This window comes from Esox lucius, chromosome 14 (assembly GCF_011004845.1).
Source record: "Esox lucius isolate fEsoLuc1 chromosome 14, fEsoLuc1.pri, whole genome shotgun sequence".
In the NCBI taxonomy this organism is placed as follows: Eukaryota; Metazoa; Chordata; class Actinopteri; order Esociformes; family Esocidae; genus Esox; species Esox lucius.
This window is the reverse complement of record NC_047582.1, coordinates 399352-415238: the sequence shown is the minus strand read 5'-3', so window position 1 is coordinate 415238 and position 15887 is coordinate 399352. Positions and strand designations below refer to the sequence as shown.

Sequence of the window (15887 nt, the reverse complement as noted above, 5' to 3'; positions counted from 1 at the left end):
CCTGCCGATTTTGTATGTTTGACCACTGGCAAAGAAATGATCAATCCATAATTTTATTCGTAGGTTTAAATGAACAGTGAGAGACAGAATAACAACAGAAAATCCAGAAAAACCACATAGAAAATTTTATAAATTAATTCGCATTATAATGAGTGAAATAAGTATTCGACCCCTCTGCAAAACATGACTTGGTACTTGGTGGCAAAACACAGAGGTCAGACGTTTCTTGTAGTTGGCCACCAGGTTTGCATATATCACAGAAAGGATTTGTTCCCACTCCTCTTTGCAGATCTTCTCCAAGTCATTAAGATTTCGAGGCTGACATTTGGCAACTCGAAACTTCAGCTCCCTCCACAGATTTTCTATGGGATTAAAGTCTGGAGACTGGCGAGGCCACCCATGCCAAATGGTCAATGTGAAAATGTGAAAAGTTGAAAATACCTGTGGTCATTGGAGCACAACCTACAGAGAGATAATCTAAACAGAGGTGTTTCTGTTGTTCTCATTATTTAGGCACATTCACTTCCAATGAAACATATATTTATATTGTAATTGGTAATGCTCAGATTCCACACCCCTTAGCAGAAAAACACCCTCAAAGCATAATGTTTCCACCTCCACGTTTGACGGTGGGGATGGTGTTCTTGGGATCAAAAGCAGCCTTCCTCCTCCCCTAAACAGGGCGAGCTGAGTTGATGTCAAAGAGCTTGATTTTGGTCTCATCTTACCACAACACTTTCACACAGTTCTCCTCTGAATCATTCAGATGTTCATTGGCAAGCTTCAGACAGGCCTGAATATGTGCTTTCTTGAGCAGGGGGACTTTGCGTATTTCAGTCCTTCACAGCGTAGTGTGTTACCAATTGTTTTCTTGGTGACGATGGTCCCAGCTGCCTTGAGATCATTGACAAGATCCTCCCGTGAATTTTTTGGGCTGATTCCTCACCGTTCTAATGATCATTGCAACTCCACAAGGTGAAATCTTGCATGGAGCCCCAGACCGAGGGAGATTCACAGTTCTGTGTTTCTTCCATTTGCGAATAATCGCACCAACTGTTGTCACCTTTTCACCAAGCTGCTTGCCGGTGGTCTTGTAGCCCATTCCAGCCTTGTGTAGGTCTACAATCTTGTCCCTGACATCCTTGGACAGCTCTTTAGTCTTGGCCATGGTGGAGAGTTTGGAATTTGTTTGATTGATTTCTTCTGTGGACAGGTGTCTTTTATACAGGTAACAAGCTGAGATTAGGAGCACTGTCTTTAAGAGTGTGCTCCTAATCTCAGCTCGTTACCTGTATAAAAGACAACTGGGAGCCAGAAATCTTTCTGATTGAGAGGGGATCAAATACTTATTTTGCTCATTAAAATGCAAATTAATGTATACCATTTTTGACATGCGTTTTTATGGATTTTTTTGTTGTTATTCTGTCACTCACTGTTCAAAAAAACCTACCATTAAAATTATAGACTGATCATTTCTTTATCAGTGGGCAAACATACAAAATCAGCAGGGGGTCAAATACTTTTTTCCCACTCACTGTACATGTAGGGATGCTGATTTAAGAAATTAGGAGTGGTCTAAATTTTTTCCAGAGCTGCACAGTCCCCCATTTATGGTGACCAAAAGTAAAAGGACAAACTAACAATCTAAAATGAAAGCTGCAAGCATTATTGAGTGGGTTTCAGCAAACAGCACTGAACATCCTTATTCCACCACTTGTGCTGAGAAAAACATGAACCCAGTAGCACCAAATGTGGCATGGATAATTTTTTCAAAATGTCCATCATGGTGAACTTTATGGCTCCCAAAGGCAAATGTGTTATTTTTTTAATTACCTAACATAACTCTTGTTAGAAATCAGCCGTTTCCTATAGTGGTTGAAACAATTATCACGTACCCGGTCATCAAGGGAGAGAGTAATTCAATTATTTATTGCAGCATTTGAAAGTCTTTTGTTCACGATGTTGCAGACTCGATACTTGGTCTTACAAACTCGAGCTCACCTCACTCAAAGAAACTTCCAGTTGTACTCACCTTTATAGACATCCCAAACAGAATACGTATAAGCCCATTGGCTATTTACTGTTATGCTTAAATTAAAGTGACTTCCTGTGTACAGATAAACATATGGTCTTTTGTTGTCTAAACATAAACAAGCATACATTCATATACTCCAACACTCTTTTCAGACTTTTACTCACATTGAGTGAGCAATGTGAGCTTGCAAATATGGCCAACTCAATAGCGCCACCTTGTGGTTAATTTGAAAGTGCTTTGTCCCATTTGGTCGTTTTGTGATTGTAAACAAACCCACCAAGTTGAATTATAATATTATTTTGTGGTGAGGAGTTGTGTGCTAATATGTACAAAACTAGGCCCTGCACATGTTCATTGGTCAACAGGAGCCAGGTCTTTTTCACAAATAGATTGAATCCATACATACAGGCAAAATGTGAAGTGAACATATGTACAAAGTAAAAATACAATCCAATTGTGTAGAAATTCTGTGTATACAGTGGGGAGAACAAATATTTGATACACTGCCGATTTGCAGGTTTTCCCACTTACAAAGCATGTAGAAGTCTGTCATTTTTATCATAGGTATTCTTCAACTGTGAGTGAGGGAATCACAGTGTATGATTTTTAAGTATTTAGACTAGCCTGGATAGACAGTACACTACAATACCGAAAATCACTCACGTCTGCTCGATCAGCATATTTCTCCAACTTGATTGAGGCGAACAAAAACAATCCAACATTTCTCTTTGATACAGTTGCAAAGTTAACAAAAAAGCAAAGCTTAGCAAGTGAAGTGGGTCTTCATTTTAGTTGTTATGAATACATGAACTACTTTGATGAAAAGATTGTCACCATTAGAAAACAAATAACTGACTCCTCCTTAAATAGTTATGGTCCTCAAAATCTCAGTTGTCCTAAAAATGTCCTGAACTTTCCTGACCAGGTGTCAATGGGGACACTTGAATCTTTTGATACCATATCGCTCAACACATTTACAAAATTTGTAATGAGTTCACAAACTCTCAGCTAGACCCGATTCCAACAAAATTACTTAAGGAGCGATTTCCTGTACTATAATAATAAATAATTATTGCTCCCTTTCCTCCGGATGCGTACCAAACTCACTAAAAACAGCGGAAATTAAGCCTCTTCTAAAAAAATCTAATCTGGATCCCGACATATTAATTAATTAATATGTAGGACAATATCGAACCTCCCGTTCCTCTCAAAAATCTTAGAAAAATGTGTTTCCCAACAACTGAATGCCTTCCTAAAGACAAATAGCATTTATGAAATACTCCAGTCCGGCTTCAGATCCCATCATGGTATGGAAACTGCACTCGTGAAGGTAACAAATGACCTTCTAATGGCCTCAGACAAAGATTCCGCATTCGTCCTGTTGCTTCTTGATCTTAGTGCTGCTTTTGACACTATTGATCACTCCCTTCTCTTAGAGAGACTGGAAACCCATATTGGGCTACGTGGACATGTTCTAGCCTGGTTTAAATCGTATTTATCTGAAAGATATCAGTTTGTTAGTGTGGATGGCATATCCTCTGACAAGCCAAAGGTATGCTTTGGTGTTCCTCAAGGCTCGGTTCTGGGCCCATTAATGTTCTCACTTTATATGCTCCCTCTGGGCGATGTAATACGAAATCACAATATTAACTTTCACTGTTATGCTGATGACACACAGTTATATATTTCAATGAAGCATGGAGAAGCCCCTAAATTAGCTACTTCGGAAGCATGCGTTTCAGATATTAGGAAGTGGATGACAGAGAATTTCTTGCTCTTAAACTCAAAGAAAACAGATATGCTCGTTTTAGGACCCAAAAAACAAAGAGCGTTGTTAGCAGATCTCACTGATCTCACTGACAAATTAATAAATAAACTTCAATTAGTGCTGCACACGGCTGCTAGAATCCTAACTAGAACAAAAACATTTGAACACATTACTCCTGTCCTGGCGTCCTTACACTGGCTGCCTGTTAGGGTTAGGGCTGATTTTAAGGTTTTACTCTTAACCTATAAATCATTACATAGACTTGCTCCTAATTACCTTGCTGAAATGATCCAGCCATACATACCTACACGTAACCTACGATCCCAAGATGCAGGCCTTTTAACTGTACCTAGAATTTCTAAACAAACAGCTGGCGGCAGGGCCTTTTCTCATAGAGCTCCACTCCTGTGGAAGGATCTGCCAATTAAGGTTAGAAATGCAAACTTTCAAGTGTATACTAAAAACTCATCTCTACAGCACGGTTTATAATTAGGTGTAGCCTGGCCCGGGGGCGTGAAGGTGACCAGTAGGCTTGATACTGTCCACCCTTGCTGTCTTGACAAGTGGGCTCTCGTCGCCACTGGGATGCCCTCCCTCCAATGCCTTTCGGGGGAAGAGTCACTGGCTTGTTGTTGACTCTCTGTTGCGCACTTGTGCAATTGGGCTGTACGCTGCTAGCAATGCTCGGCCCTCATTCAGGGGGGTTGCGGTTGGTGGGTGTCCCTTTGGTTGATGCCTGGCAATGTGGGTGGATTGATTTCCTGCCTGTTGGGCCCTGTCCGGGGCCTCCCCCGGGTAGGGCCACAGTGTCACCGGACCCCCCCGTCTCAGTTCCAAGGTGTTACGCTGCTATATTATTGTGCTGGGGGATATGAGGAATGCACTACTAACTTTTTTTCAGTCTCCTCCAGTTTTACATTTTAGGAGGAGATGAGGTCCTGGTCCACACCTGCGGATTACCTGGTTTGGGGGGCCCATTGCTGTCCTTGTCCACCTGGTCATACTTCTGACCTAGTCTAAAATCAAATAGACTCTGGATTTAGCCCAGAGAAATGTATTTATTATTCCAATTGGACTCTTAATATCTCACCCGGCACAGCCAGAAGAGGACTGGTCACCCCTCTGAGCCTGGGTCCTCTCTAGGTTTCTTCCTAAAATTCGACCTTCTTAGGGAGTTTTTCCTAGCCATTGAAATTCAACACTACTGTTGTTTGCTCCTTGGGGTTTAAGGCCGGGTGTCTCTGTAAAGCACTTTGTGACAGCTGCTGTTGTAAAAAGGGCTTTATAAATACATTTGATTGATTGATTGTAGTTCTTGACCAGGTTTGCACACACTGCAGCAGGGATTTTGGCCCACGCCTCCATACAGACCTTCTCCAGATCCTTCAGGTTTCGGGGCTGTCGCTGGGCAATACAGACTTTCAGCTCCCTCCAAAGATTTTCTATTGGGTTCAGGTCTGGAGACTGGCTAGGCCACTCCAGGACCTTGAGATGCTTCTTACGGAGCCACTCCTTAGTTGCCCTGGCTGTTTGTTTCGGGTCGTTGTCATGCTGGAAAACCCAGTCACAACCCATCATCAATGCTCTTACTGAGGGAAGGAGGTTGTTGGCCAAGATCTTGCGATACATGGACCCATCCATCCTCCCCTCAATACGGTGCAGTTGTCCTGTCCCCTTTACAGAAAAGCATCCCCAAAGAATGATGTTTCCACCTCCATGCTTCATGGTTGGGATGGTGTTCTTGGGGTTGTACTCCTTCTTCTTCTTCTTCCTCCAAACACAGCGAGTGGAGTTTAGACCAAAAAGGTCTACAGATGCTGGTCATAAAATTAGAATATCATCAAAAAGTTGATTTATTTCAGTAATTCCATTCAAAAAGTGAAACTTGTATAATGTATACATTCATTCCACACAGACTGATATATTTCAAGTGTTTATTTCTTTTCATTTTGATGATTATAAGTGACAACTAATGAAAACCCCAAATTCAGTATCTCAGAAAATTAGAATATGGTGAAAAGGTTCAATATTGAAGAGACCTGGTGCCACACTCTAATCAGCTAATTAACCCAAAACACCTGCAAAGGCCTTTAAATGGTCTCTCAGTCTACTTCTGTAGGCAACACAATCATGGGGAAGACTGCTGGCTTGACAGCTGTCCAAAAGACGACCATTGACACCTTGCACAAGGAGGGCAAGACACAAAAGGTCATAGCTGAAGAGGCTGGCTATTCAAAGAGCTCTGTGTCCAATCACATTAATAGAGAGGCGAAGGAAACGAAAAGATGTGTTAGAAAAAAGGTGTACAAGCAATAGTGATAACCGCACCCTGGGGAGGATTTTGAAACAAAACCCATTCATAAATGTGGGGGGGATTCACAAAGAGTGGACTGCAGCTGGAGTCAGTGCTTCAAGAACCACCACGCACAGACGTATGCAAGACATGGGTTTCAGCTGTCGCATTCCTTGTGTCAAGCCTCTCTTGAATAAGACACAGCGTCAGAATCGTCTCACCTGGGCTAAAGACAAAAAGGACTGGACTGCTGCTGAGTTATGTTTTCTGATTAAAGTAAAAATAGCATTTCCTTTGGAAATCCACGTTGCTTGAAGTCCAGTGTAAAGTTTCCACAGTCAGTGATGGTTTGGGGTGCCATGTCATGTCATCTGCTGGTGTTGGTCCACTGTGTTTTCTGAGGTCCAAGGTCAATTCAGCCGTCTACCAGGACACACATTTGGGTCCATTTTAAATCATAATGATAACAGAAATCACCCAAATGGCCCAGATCAAAGGTTTACATACCCTAAAATATTTGGCCTTGTTACAGACACACAAGGTGACACACATACAGGTGAAAATGGCAATTAAAGGTGAATGTCCCACACCTGTGGCTTTTAACATTGCAATTAATGTTCTGTGTATGAGTTTCTTAGCTCTCACGAGGATGTACTGAGCAGGCTAGATACTGAGCCATGGGGAGCAGAAAAGAACTTTGAAAAGACCTGCGTAACAAGGCAATAGAACTTTATAAAGATGGAAAAGGATATAAAAAGATCCAAAGCCTTGCAAATACTAGCCAGTACTGTTCAATCACTTAAGAAGTGAAAAATTCAGGGATCTCTTGATACCAAGCCAAGGTCAAGTAGACAAAGAATGACTTCAGCCAAAACTGCCAGAAGAATTGTTCAGGATACAAAGAAAACCCCACCGGTAAATCGAGAGAAATACAGGCTGCTCTGGAAAAAGACAGTGTGTTTGTTTAAAGGAGCACAATATGACGACACTTGAAAAATATTTAGCTGCATGCTGGAGTTGCCAGAAATAAGCCTTTACAGCACCAATGCCACAAAAAAGCCTGGTTACAATATGCCCGACAATACCTTGACACGCTTCTTGCACACTGTAATTTGGAGTGACGAGACCAAAAGAGCTTTTTGGTCACAACCATAAGCGCTATGTTCGGAGAGGGGTCAACAAGGCCTATAGTGAACAGAATACCATCTCCACTTTGAAGCATGGTGGTGGCTTACTGATGTTTTGAGGGTGTGTGAGCTCTCAAAGCATGGGGAATCTTGAAATTTGATGGCAAGGTGAATGCAGCATGTTGTCAGAAAATACTAATTTACTCATTTGCATTCTTCTGTACGAAAGCTGTGCATTGGACACTCTTGGACTCTTCAGCACGACAATGACCCTAAGCACAAGGCCTAGTTGTCCCTCCAGTGGTTACAGCAGAAAAAAGTGAAGGTTCTGGAGTGGCCATCACAGTCTCCTGACCTTAATATCATCGAACCACTCTGGGGAGAACTCAAACATGCGGTTCATGCAAGACGACCAAAAACTGGAGGCATTTTGCCAAGACGAATGGGCAGCTATACCACCTGCAAGAGTTCGGGGCCTCATTGTCAACTATTTCAAAAGACTGCACGCTGTCATTGATGCTAAAGGGAGCAGTACACAGTATTAAGAACTAAGGGTATGCAGACTTTTGAACAGGGGTCTCAGGGTTCATTTTTTCTTTGTTGCCATGTTCTGTTTTATGATTGTGCCATTCTGTTATGACCTAGAGTTGAATGTGAATCCCATAAGAAATAAAATACATGTGTTTTGCCTGCTCACTCATGTTTTCTTTACACATTGTACATATTACCAGTTCTCCAAGGCTATGCAAAATTTTTGGCACAAATGTATGTGCCATGAGGAGCTGAAATGGGGTGGGCGTGGTGAACTTGCAAATAGTTTGGAAGCTTGTGACAGTACCACCGTGACACAGATTTGCATGGCACTGAATCAGAAGTTGTGGGCCATGAGCCTGTACTATCATGCAAATGTAGGCCCCTTTGTGCCATTTTATCTAATAGGAATCTGCAAAGAACACAGTTAAACGGCAGACAAATAATAATAATAATAATAATTAGAGCTGCAAGCAGCGTTGACAACACTGTGCCACAGTCAGACACATTGCCTACAATGAACTACTTCTGTAAACCCTAATATGCTTGCCTTATATCACAACTCAGGTTGGAACAACTGTACCAACTGTGATTGATTTTGACTTCTCCAAACGTCTATTTCTGTACAAGAGCTTGTGTGATATCTGTCAGCTTCAGTAAAGGGCATGAAACAAGTAATGGGCATGAAACGGTTCACTTTATGTGTAATGAATCTGGAATATATAAAAGGTGTCACTTTTATTTATTAGAATTATGTAAAAAAATAAACTTGAGATTCGCCTGTACTGTGTCACAAGTTACAATTTTTTTTATGATGGTTACAGGAGGAATGTGTCTCAATTAGGGCTGTCAAAGCATGCGATTCATTAAAAAAAGGGAACACTATATATTTTTGTCACCGTTGACGCATTTTCTTTTATTTTTCAACCTCAGAGTTATCTATAGTTAGAGCTCGACTTTAGCGGGAGCTGATAGGATCATTCTACTACCACGTACTTATTGTTTACCGGTAACTTTACTGGCGGTTGAGTTGACCCAAGCACTTCACAGGCATTTATTTTCAATATATCATTGGAGAGTTGGCATTCATGTCATGAATCATGTTTACTCTGCACTAGTTTAACAACAACAGCCTGAAAACACATTAGTAGGCTACAATAGATGTGAGTGAATTGGAATATCTATCCTACTCTCGCACCCCAGTCTCACAACAAAACCCCATCAAATGAGAATGCTAGCCGTGTCTCCCCTAACCATTTTGTGAATACACCTGCTAACACTTTGCTTCTTGCATTTGTAAGCTGTCATTAATGTTGTTGCTAAAATAAGCTAAGCATTCATGTTTCCACAAAAGCATATTCTAATAGTGGAATCAACAAACAACATCTCTACTCTGCATGAATTACATATGTCCCCTGATTCAATGTTTGTGGACCACATCTCCAGCCACCATGACTACAGAATGCCACTGCCTATTCAAGTAGCCTACCTTATGCATCAATTGTTTACAGGCCCCCACCTGAACCCAATTCTTAACACAGCTCAGCCTAAATATCAAAGGACAATACCTTGACAAGATTGTTTAATTCAGTAGGGGAAATGCCTGGACACCCAGCAGCTGACCAGATAAGAGGGGCTGATCTGTGTTGTACACAGTAACCTATCATAGCAGTAATTGTCCTTAGTACGTTAATCAAGAGCACAATATTATATGGAATAACAATGAGATCATAGACCAGCAACCTTCTATTTATATTTACATTGGCTGCATTTAAATGTAGGTTAGGGCTGCACAGCCACATACCTGTCACAGTGCCCATAATGACCCCTGTCTACAGTTGAAAGCGCCTACAATGAGCATGAGTGTGGGAACTGGACCTTGGAGCAGTGGAAGAAGCTCGCCTGGTCCGGTAAGTCTCGTATTCTTTTACATCACGTGGACGTCAGCCAAAATGTGCGATGTTTCCCTGGGGAAATGATGGCACCAGGACGCACTGTTGGTAGACAAGCTGGTGTAGGGAGTGTGATGCTCTGTGCAATGTGCTGCTGGAAAATCCTGGGTCCGGGCATTGACACTACCTAAACATCGTAGCAGACCAGGTACACCCCTTCATGGCAATGTTATTCCCTGATGGCAGTGCCCATGGTTTGAGGAACATAAAGAGTTCAAAATGTTGCCCTGCCCTCCAAATTCCCCAGATTTCAATCCAATTGAGCATCTGTGGGATGTGCTGGACCAAAAAATCCGATCACCTTCAGGGGTCTTGTAGAGTCCATGCCTCGGCGGGTCGGTACTGTTTTGGCATATTAGGCAGGTGGTCATAATGTTTTGGCTCATCAGCGTATATTAAACATTAATCAGCATTAAAATCCCTTTCAAATATAATTGTCTTCAATGTTCAAAGAAAGAGTCAAACAAGTTATAATATTAACAACATAATCCCTACATTAAAATAATAAGGTTAGAGGAATATATTAACTCATTCAAACCTATAGAACAGTTTGGAAATCATTGAGTCTATATAAGTCCTACATCACAAGACCATGAGAATTATGAATCAAATATGCAGACAGTCTTGCAAAACAGATATATGTGAAAAGGAAATCTTACAAAAGTCTGGAACATGCAAGAGTGTTTCATGGTGGAGCAGCAGTTGCAGCTTTTTGTGGAATGATAAGTTCTCTAAAGTCGCTGCGGATGGAAAAGCAGCGCATGTGCAGCTGGTGGCTTGTCGGCCAGCAGGAGTAGGAACAGGAAGTAGAGCCAATGTAGATGTAAGAGTCCATCAGGAGGAGGAAGAAGAGGAGAGGCAAAGGTGAAGTCTGTCTTGGGTGGGGTGTTGGGATTTCAGAGACTGATGCTGGGTAGCTGGCAGACCTAGGGAGGGAAGGAAAACCAATGGACAGGCATCAGTTGGTGAGGCATTTAGCATACTAGAAATCTAAAACCTATAGATCCAATCTACATCTTTTAATGCAACCTTATTGTTTATAATATAAAAACATTACAGTCAAACACATGAATCAATAATAATATAAGGTCTTAAATTGTGTACTAGAGATTCCTTGAACTGGGTCAAACTCCAGTGTTGTCAGGAGAGTAGAAACTGAAACCAGGATTCTTGATGAAACTGATCCTTTTAAATCTAGGTCAAGGCCTGCTTTTACAGTATATCCTTGGAATGATGAGAATATATGTAACCTTAAGAATATTTGTAGAAAAGTTTAACGTAACTGGAAAGTAACAAAAATGCATGTTCATTACATGTATATGAGGGTGCTGCTATCATCTTATTACCTACTTTTGCTGTTTTACTGCTGTGTGAAGTACTTCTTGCTTTGGGCTAGAGAAGCGTTAATCAAAAAGTTATTATTATTTGCCTCCACTCATGCAGTATGTGCAGAACTGTACGTTCTTTTAAATGTGTTGTAAATACGGATAAGACTATAAAGCTAGGTTTCATAGGAATTGACGTACAAGTAATTAAGGAGCCAAGTAGCTAGTTAGTTCTACAATCCCTACGTAGCCAGATAACTAACACATTTAATTATTTTAAACATGGACAAAGAAGAAAATCTATCAAACTAACATTGTAGTTAAGTCAGCTAACGTTAGCCTGTTGTTTGGTACTACTGCTTCGTATATTAGCACCTTTCTGCTACAGTACCAGCGTTTTTACAATAAGGACAGGTTGCATTAGCTACATAGTGTTAGTTAACCCTTTTTAGTGTAACACTTTTTTTTTGCTTCACTAGCATCCTGGTTAAAACACATTTGTTTTCACGTCCACTTCCCCAACTAGCGTTAGCATTAGTACAGGCGGAGTAATGCTAAACTGTATAGCAAAACTAACTAACCAGCTAACGTATGATAACAGCATGGTAACTGTGAATAGGTTCCTTACCTTAGTAGAATGTGTCCATTTCAACTGAGATGTTAAACCAGATCCATAAGCAGTTTGGAATGGCAAAAAGTGTAGCTAGCAACCTGTTTCTTCTGTCGACACTGTTCTCCCACACTTCAAAAAGGGAAGCTTGTGCAAGATTGTGGTCATTATTGTCTTAATCCCCACATTGTGGTTTGAATAGGGTGAATCTACCTATTAAGAAACTACATTTCCCTTCTCTCTGATGAGATATGAAAACATTTTGGAGAAAAGTAATGCACCAGAAGGTATGAGCCAAAACTGAACGTTTTAATGTAATTAAATTTAAATTAAGCATACGTGACTAAATATCAGTATATACCTTCAACTTAATAACAAACGTTTGCTTGTCATTACATTTTATTCATTCATTCATTCATCTTCTTCCGCTTCATCTGGGGCCGGGTTGCGGGGGCAGCAGTCTAAGCAGAGATGCCCAGACTTCCCTCTCCCCAGACACTTCCTCCAGCTCTTCCGAGGGGACACCGAGGCGTTCCCAGGCCAGCCGGGAGACATAGTCCCTCCAGCGTGTCCTAGGTCTTCCCCGGGGTCTCCTGGGGGACCGGAACGCATCCCGGAGGCATCCGAAACAGATGCCCAAGCCACCTCAGCTGACCCCTCTCGATGTGGAGGAGCAGCGGCTCTACTCTGAGCTCCTCCCGGGTGACCGAGCTTCTCACCCTATCTCTAAGGGATCGCCCAGCCACCCTGCGGCGAAAGCTCATTTCGGCCGCCTGTATCCGGGATCTTGTCCTTTTGGTCATGACCCAAAGCTCATGACCATAGGTGAGAGTAGGAACGTAGATTGACCGGTAAATCGCCTTGCGGCTCAGCTCTTTCTTCACCACGACAGACCGATACATCGACCGCATTACTGCAGAAGCTGCACCGATCCGTCTGTCAATCTCCCGTTCCATCCTTCCCTCACTCGTAAACAAGACCCCTAGATACTTAAACTCCTCCACTTGAGGCAGGCACTCTCCACCAACCTGAAGTGGGCAAGCCACCCTTTTCCGACTGAGGACCATGGCCTCGGATTTGGAGGTACTGATTCTCATCCCCACCGCTTCACACTCGGCTGCAAACCGTCCCAGCGCATGCTGAAGGTCCTGGTTTGAAGGGGCCAACACGACAACATCATCTGCAAAGAGCAAAGACGAAATCGTGTGGTCCCCAAACCTGACACCCTCCGGCCCCTGGCTGCGCCTAGAAATTCTGTCCATAAAAATTATGAAAATTTCACTGAAATAAATTATTACATATTTTGGATTATATCTGACTGATTACTACTTCAAACATCTACTTCTCTAGAACCACTTGCCTAAATGGCACCAGTTTCAGCATATATCCTCTACGTACCCATGTTTTTAAGTCTAAACAGGATTCTGTCTCAAACAGTATGGCCGCTATGAGACATTGAGCTTCCTTTAATGTTTTTTCTGGTCCATCAGTGCACCATTAGGCCAAAGTGAATCATACTTTACGGCTTAGCCTGATTCATGTCCCTCAGCATGTGTGTGATATACAGCTCCAGAAAAAATTAAGAGACCACTGCACCTTTTTATTTACTTTCCAAAAAAGTCGAAAAGGAAGGTTTTGAGTGAGGAACAGAAGGGTTAAAATTAAGATATGGCAAATTGAATGCTTCTGTTCCTCACTTTCATTTTCAACTTTTGGAAAGGAAAGAAAACGGTGCAGTGGTCTCTTAATTTTTCGCGTTTTATAGCACCCCTGTACGGTCGAGCTGAAAATGCCTGCACATATTGATTCCTGAGATTGTTTTGAACATGTGTACCAATGCATATTTTACGATATGAATATCTGTGTCTTAATTATATGCATTTACGTACCAGACCATAATAATATTTATTGGTCAATGTTTCTCTACAAAATTGTCTGGCTTGACTTGCATTGATCAAAATCCAAAATGCCGGTAAATCCAATATGGCGGGCTTTATGAGTCCCATTGGCAAAATTGTTTCTTGTGAGGAGCCTGACATATGTACCGACTTTCAAGACTCTAGGTCACAAACACCTTTGCTTGCTGAAGCCCTAATAATAATGAACACCAAAAAACACAATAGGGCTTCAGTACCTTTGCTTGCTGCCCTAATAATAACACTAACATAAACAATAGGACTTCACCAGTGAACTACTGAAGCCCTAATAAACTTGGCATCTTGTCAATATGCCAACTGTCCCAATACCTTTGGTCCCTTTAAAATGGGTGAACTATGTGCAAAATGTGCCGTTACTTTTAAATGCTTTATTCGATACAGATAAAAATACCCTCAAATGAAAGCTGACGTCTGTACTTTTAACCCAATGCATAATTTCAAATTGAAAGTGCTGCAATACATGCCTAAACAAAACTTGTGGACTGCACTGTATTTGCATATGACAATCTGAAGACTATTTCATATGCACATTCAGAGAATAATGTGTAGAATGTGCACTAAGATATAATAGCTTTTTGTAAATAAAATATCTTAAGACTCAAAAGTAACTTCAACAATAACTTGACATAAATTCCTAGTACTTAAAAATAAAAAAAAATGTTTTGCATTTCAACAAAAATGTTTACGCTTCCAAGTGTTTCTGATTTGTTTTCATACCATTATCAGCTTCATAAATGAGGAACAGCTTTGAGTAGTGGAATGCAATATTTGAAAGTAAATTAATGCATTATTTGAAAGTAATCTAATGTATAATGGCCAGAAGTCATGCAGTTGCCTACACAGAGACAGGTAATAATATTAAGGTATGCACTCCGTAATATTGTAGACCTCATGAATAATAACATGTTAAGATTTGGAAGCAATCAATATAATTGAATGCTAAAGTTGACCTTCGTGTGAAATAGCCCATATGCCCTGATACATTTTATCAAGCAGAAGACTCTGCAGAACAAAAATAATAACATAAGGCGACTGGACTGCTTTAATGTAAACAACATTTCGCTATAGCTAGACCTACAAATTTGCACTCAAAATTGAGCACCTTCCTTAGTCAAGCATAACAGTGCAACTCTAGAGAATTTATAATTACCTTTCATTTTTACGAAGATTAAATGCAATCCACGGAACAAATCTATGTCTGTAGGACTTCCATTTGTCTTGAAATCTTTTCAGTAAACTGGACATGGCCATTCAGATCTGCGTCTTGTGAGCAACATTAAAGAAACACTTCCGGGTCACGAAAATCTGGAATTTTCCAAAATAAAAGAGACCAACGAATTACTTAAAAACTGAGATAAATTGAGTTTATTAATTGTTTGAAAACATTTACCTCTCAAAACATTGACAACAATTCAAATATGATCATATTTAAGAGTAACAGTTTTTTTTTATATGTATTTCATATCCATTCAGTTACATTGTGGCCAATGGAATGGGTGGAGTAAGACACCAGCAACAATTGCAAATACAGAGTGCCCCTTGATTTCTTTGCATATAATTACTCTATCCACCTTCCTTGACATTTCCTACAATACATTCACCGCGGCGTATAGAACAGTTTTTTTTTATAGGCCAATATGTATTATATATCCATTCAGTATATCCATTATGGCCAATGGGGTGGGCGGAGTTAAACACCAGCAACAATTGCAAATACACAGTGCCCCTTGATTTTTTGAAGATAATCAATCTATAGAGTCTCCTGAACATTTCCTACAATATATTCACTGCGGCGTATAGAATAGTTTTTTTTTATAGGCCAATATATATTTCATATCCTTTGAGTTACATTGTGGCCAATAGGATCTAGGATGGGTGGAGTAAAATGCCAGCAACAATTGCAAATACACAGTGCCCCTTGATTTCTTTGCATATAATTATTCTACCCACTCTCCTGAACATTTCCTAGAGTCAATCTTTACAATATACACTAAGCAAAGTGTCAAAATCGACAGACTTCTATTTTGAAGGCAAAATCCGAAAACCGGAAGTCTTAGTGTTGCTACCATAGACATCATATATAAAGGCTAGATACCTTGTCCGCGCTAAAGGCTAATGGAGGTCGACGTCCGCACATGGCGGCCATCTTGCCACAGGCCGCTCGCTCACTTGTAACATTGTGTTTTATGGTGCATGTACTTTTAAATAACCATAACTTGCACATTTTTCTACAGATTTTCAAACGGTTTGGTTTGTTATAAACGTCAGAGATAAAGTTATGACACTGCATACATATGAACCATTAAAAC

At 40.8% G+C, this 15887-nt stretch overlaps 1 protein-coding gene across 3 annotated transcripts in view; it reads right to left on the bottom strand.

Annotated features, from left to right (window-relative positions):
* setd9 (SET domain containing 9) overlaps window positions 1-14840 on the bottom strand; it is a 60453-nt gene extending 45613 nt beyond the window's left edge. For all 3 annotated transcript variants that reach the window (XM_020044773.2, XM_034296923.1, XM_020044774.2), the window contains exon 1: window positions 14729-14840. In XM_020044773.2, the coding sequence (XP_019900332.2) occupies window positions 14729-14829 (101 nt within the window). In that variant the 5' untranslated portion in view covers window positions 14830-14840. The remainder of the gene's footprint in view (window positions 1-14728) is intronic.
* Between the last annotated feature and the right edge of the window lie 1047 nt (window positions 14841-15887).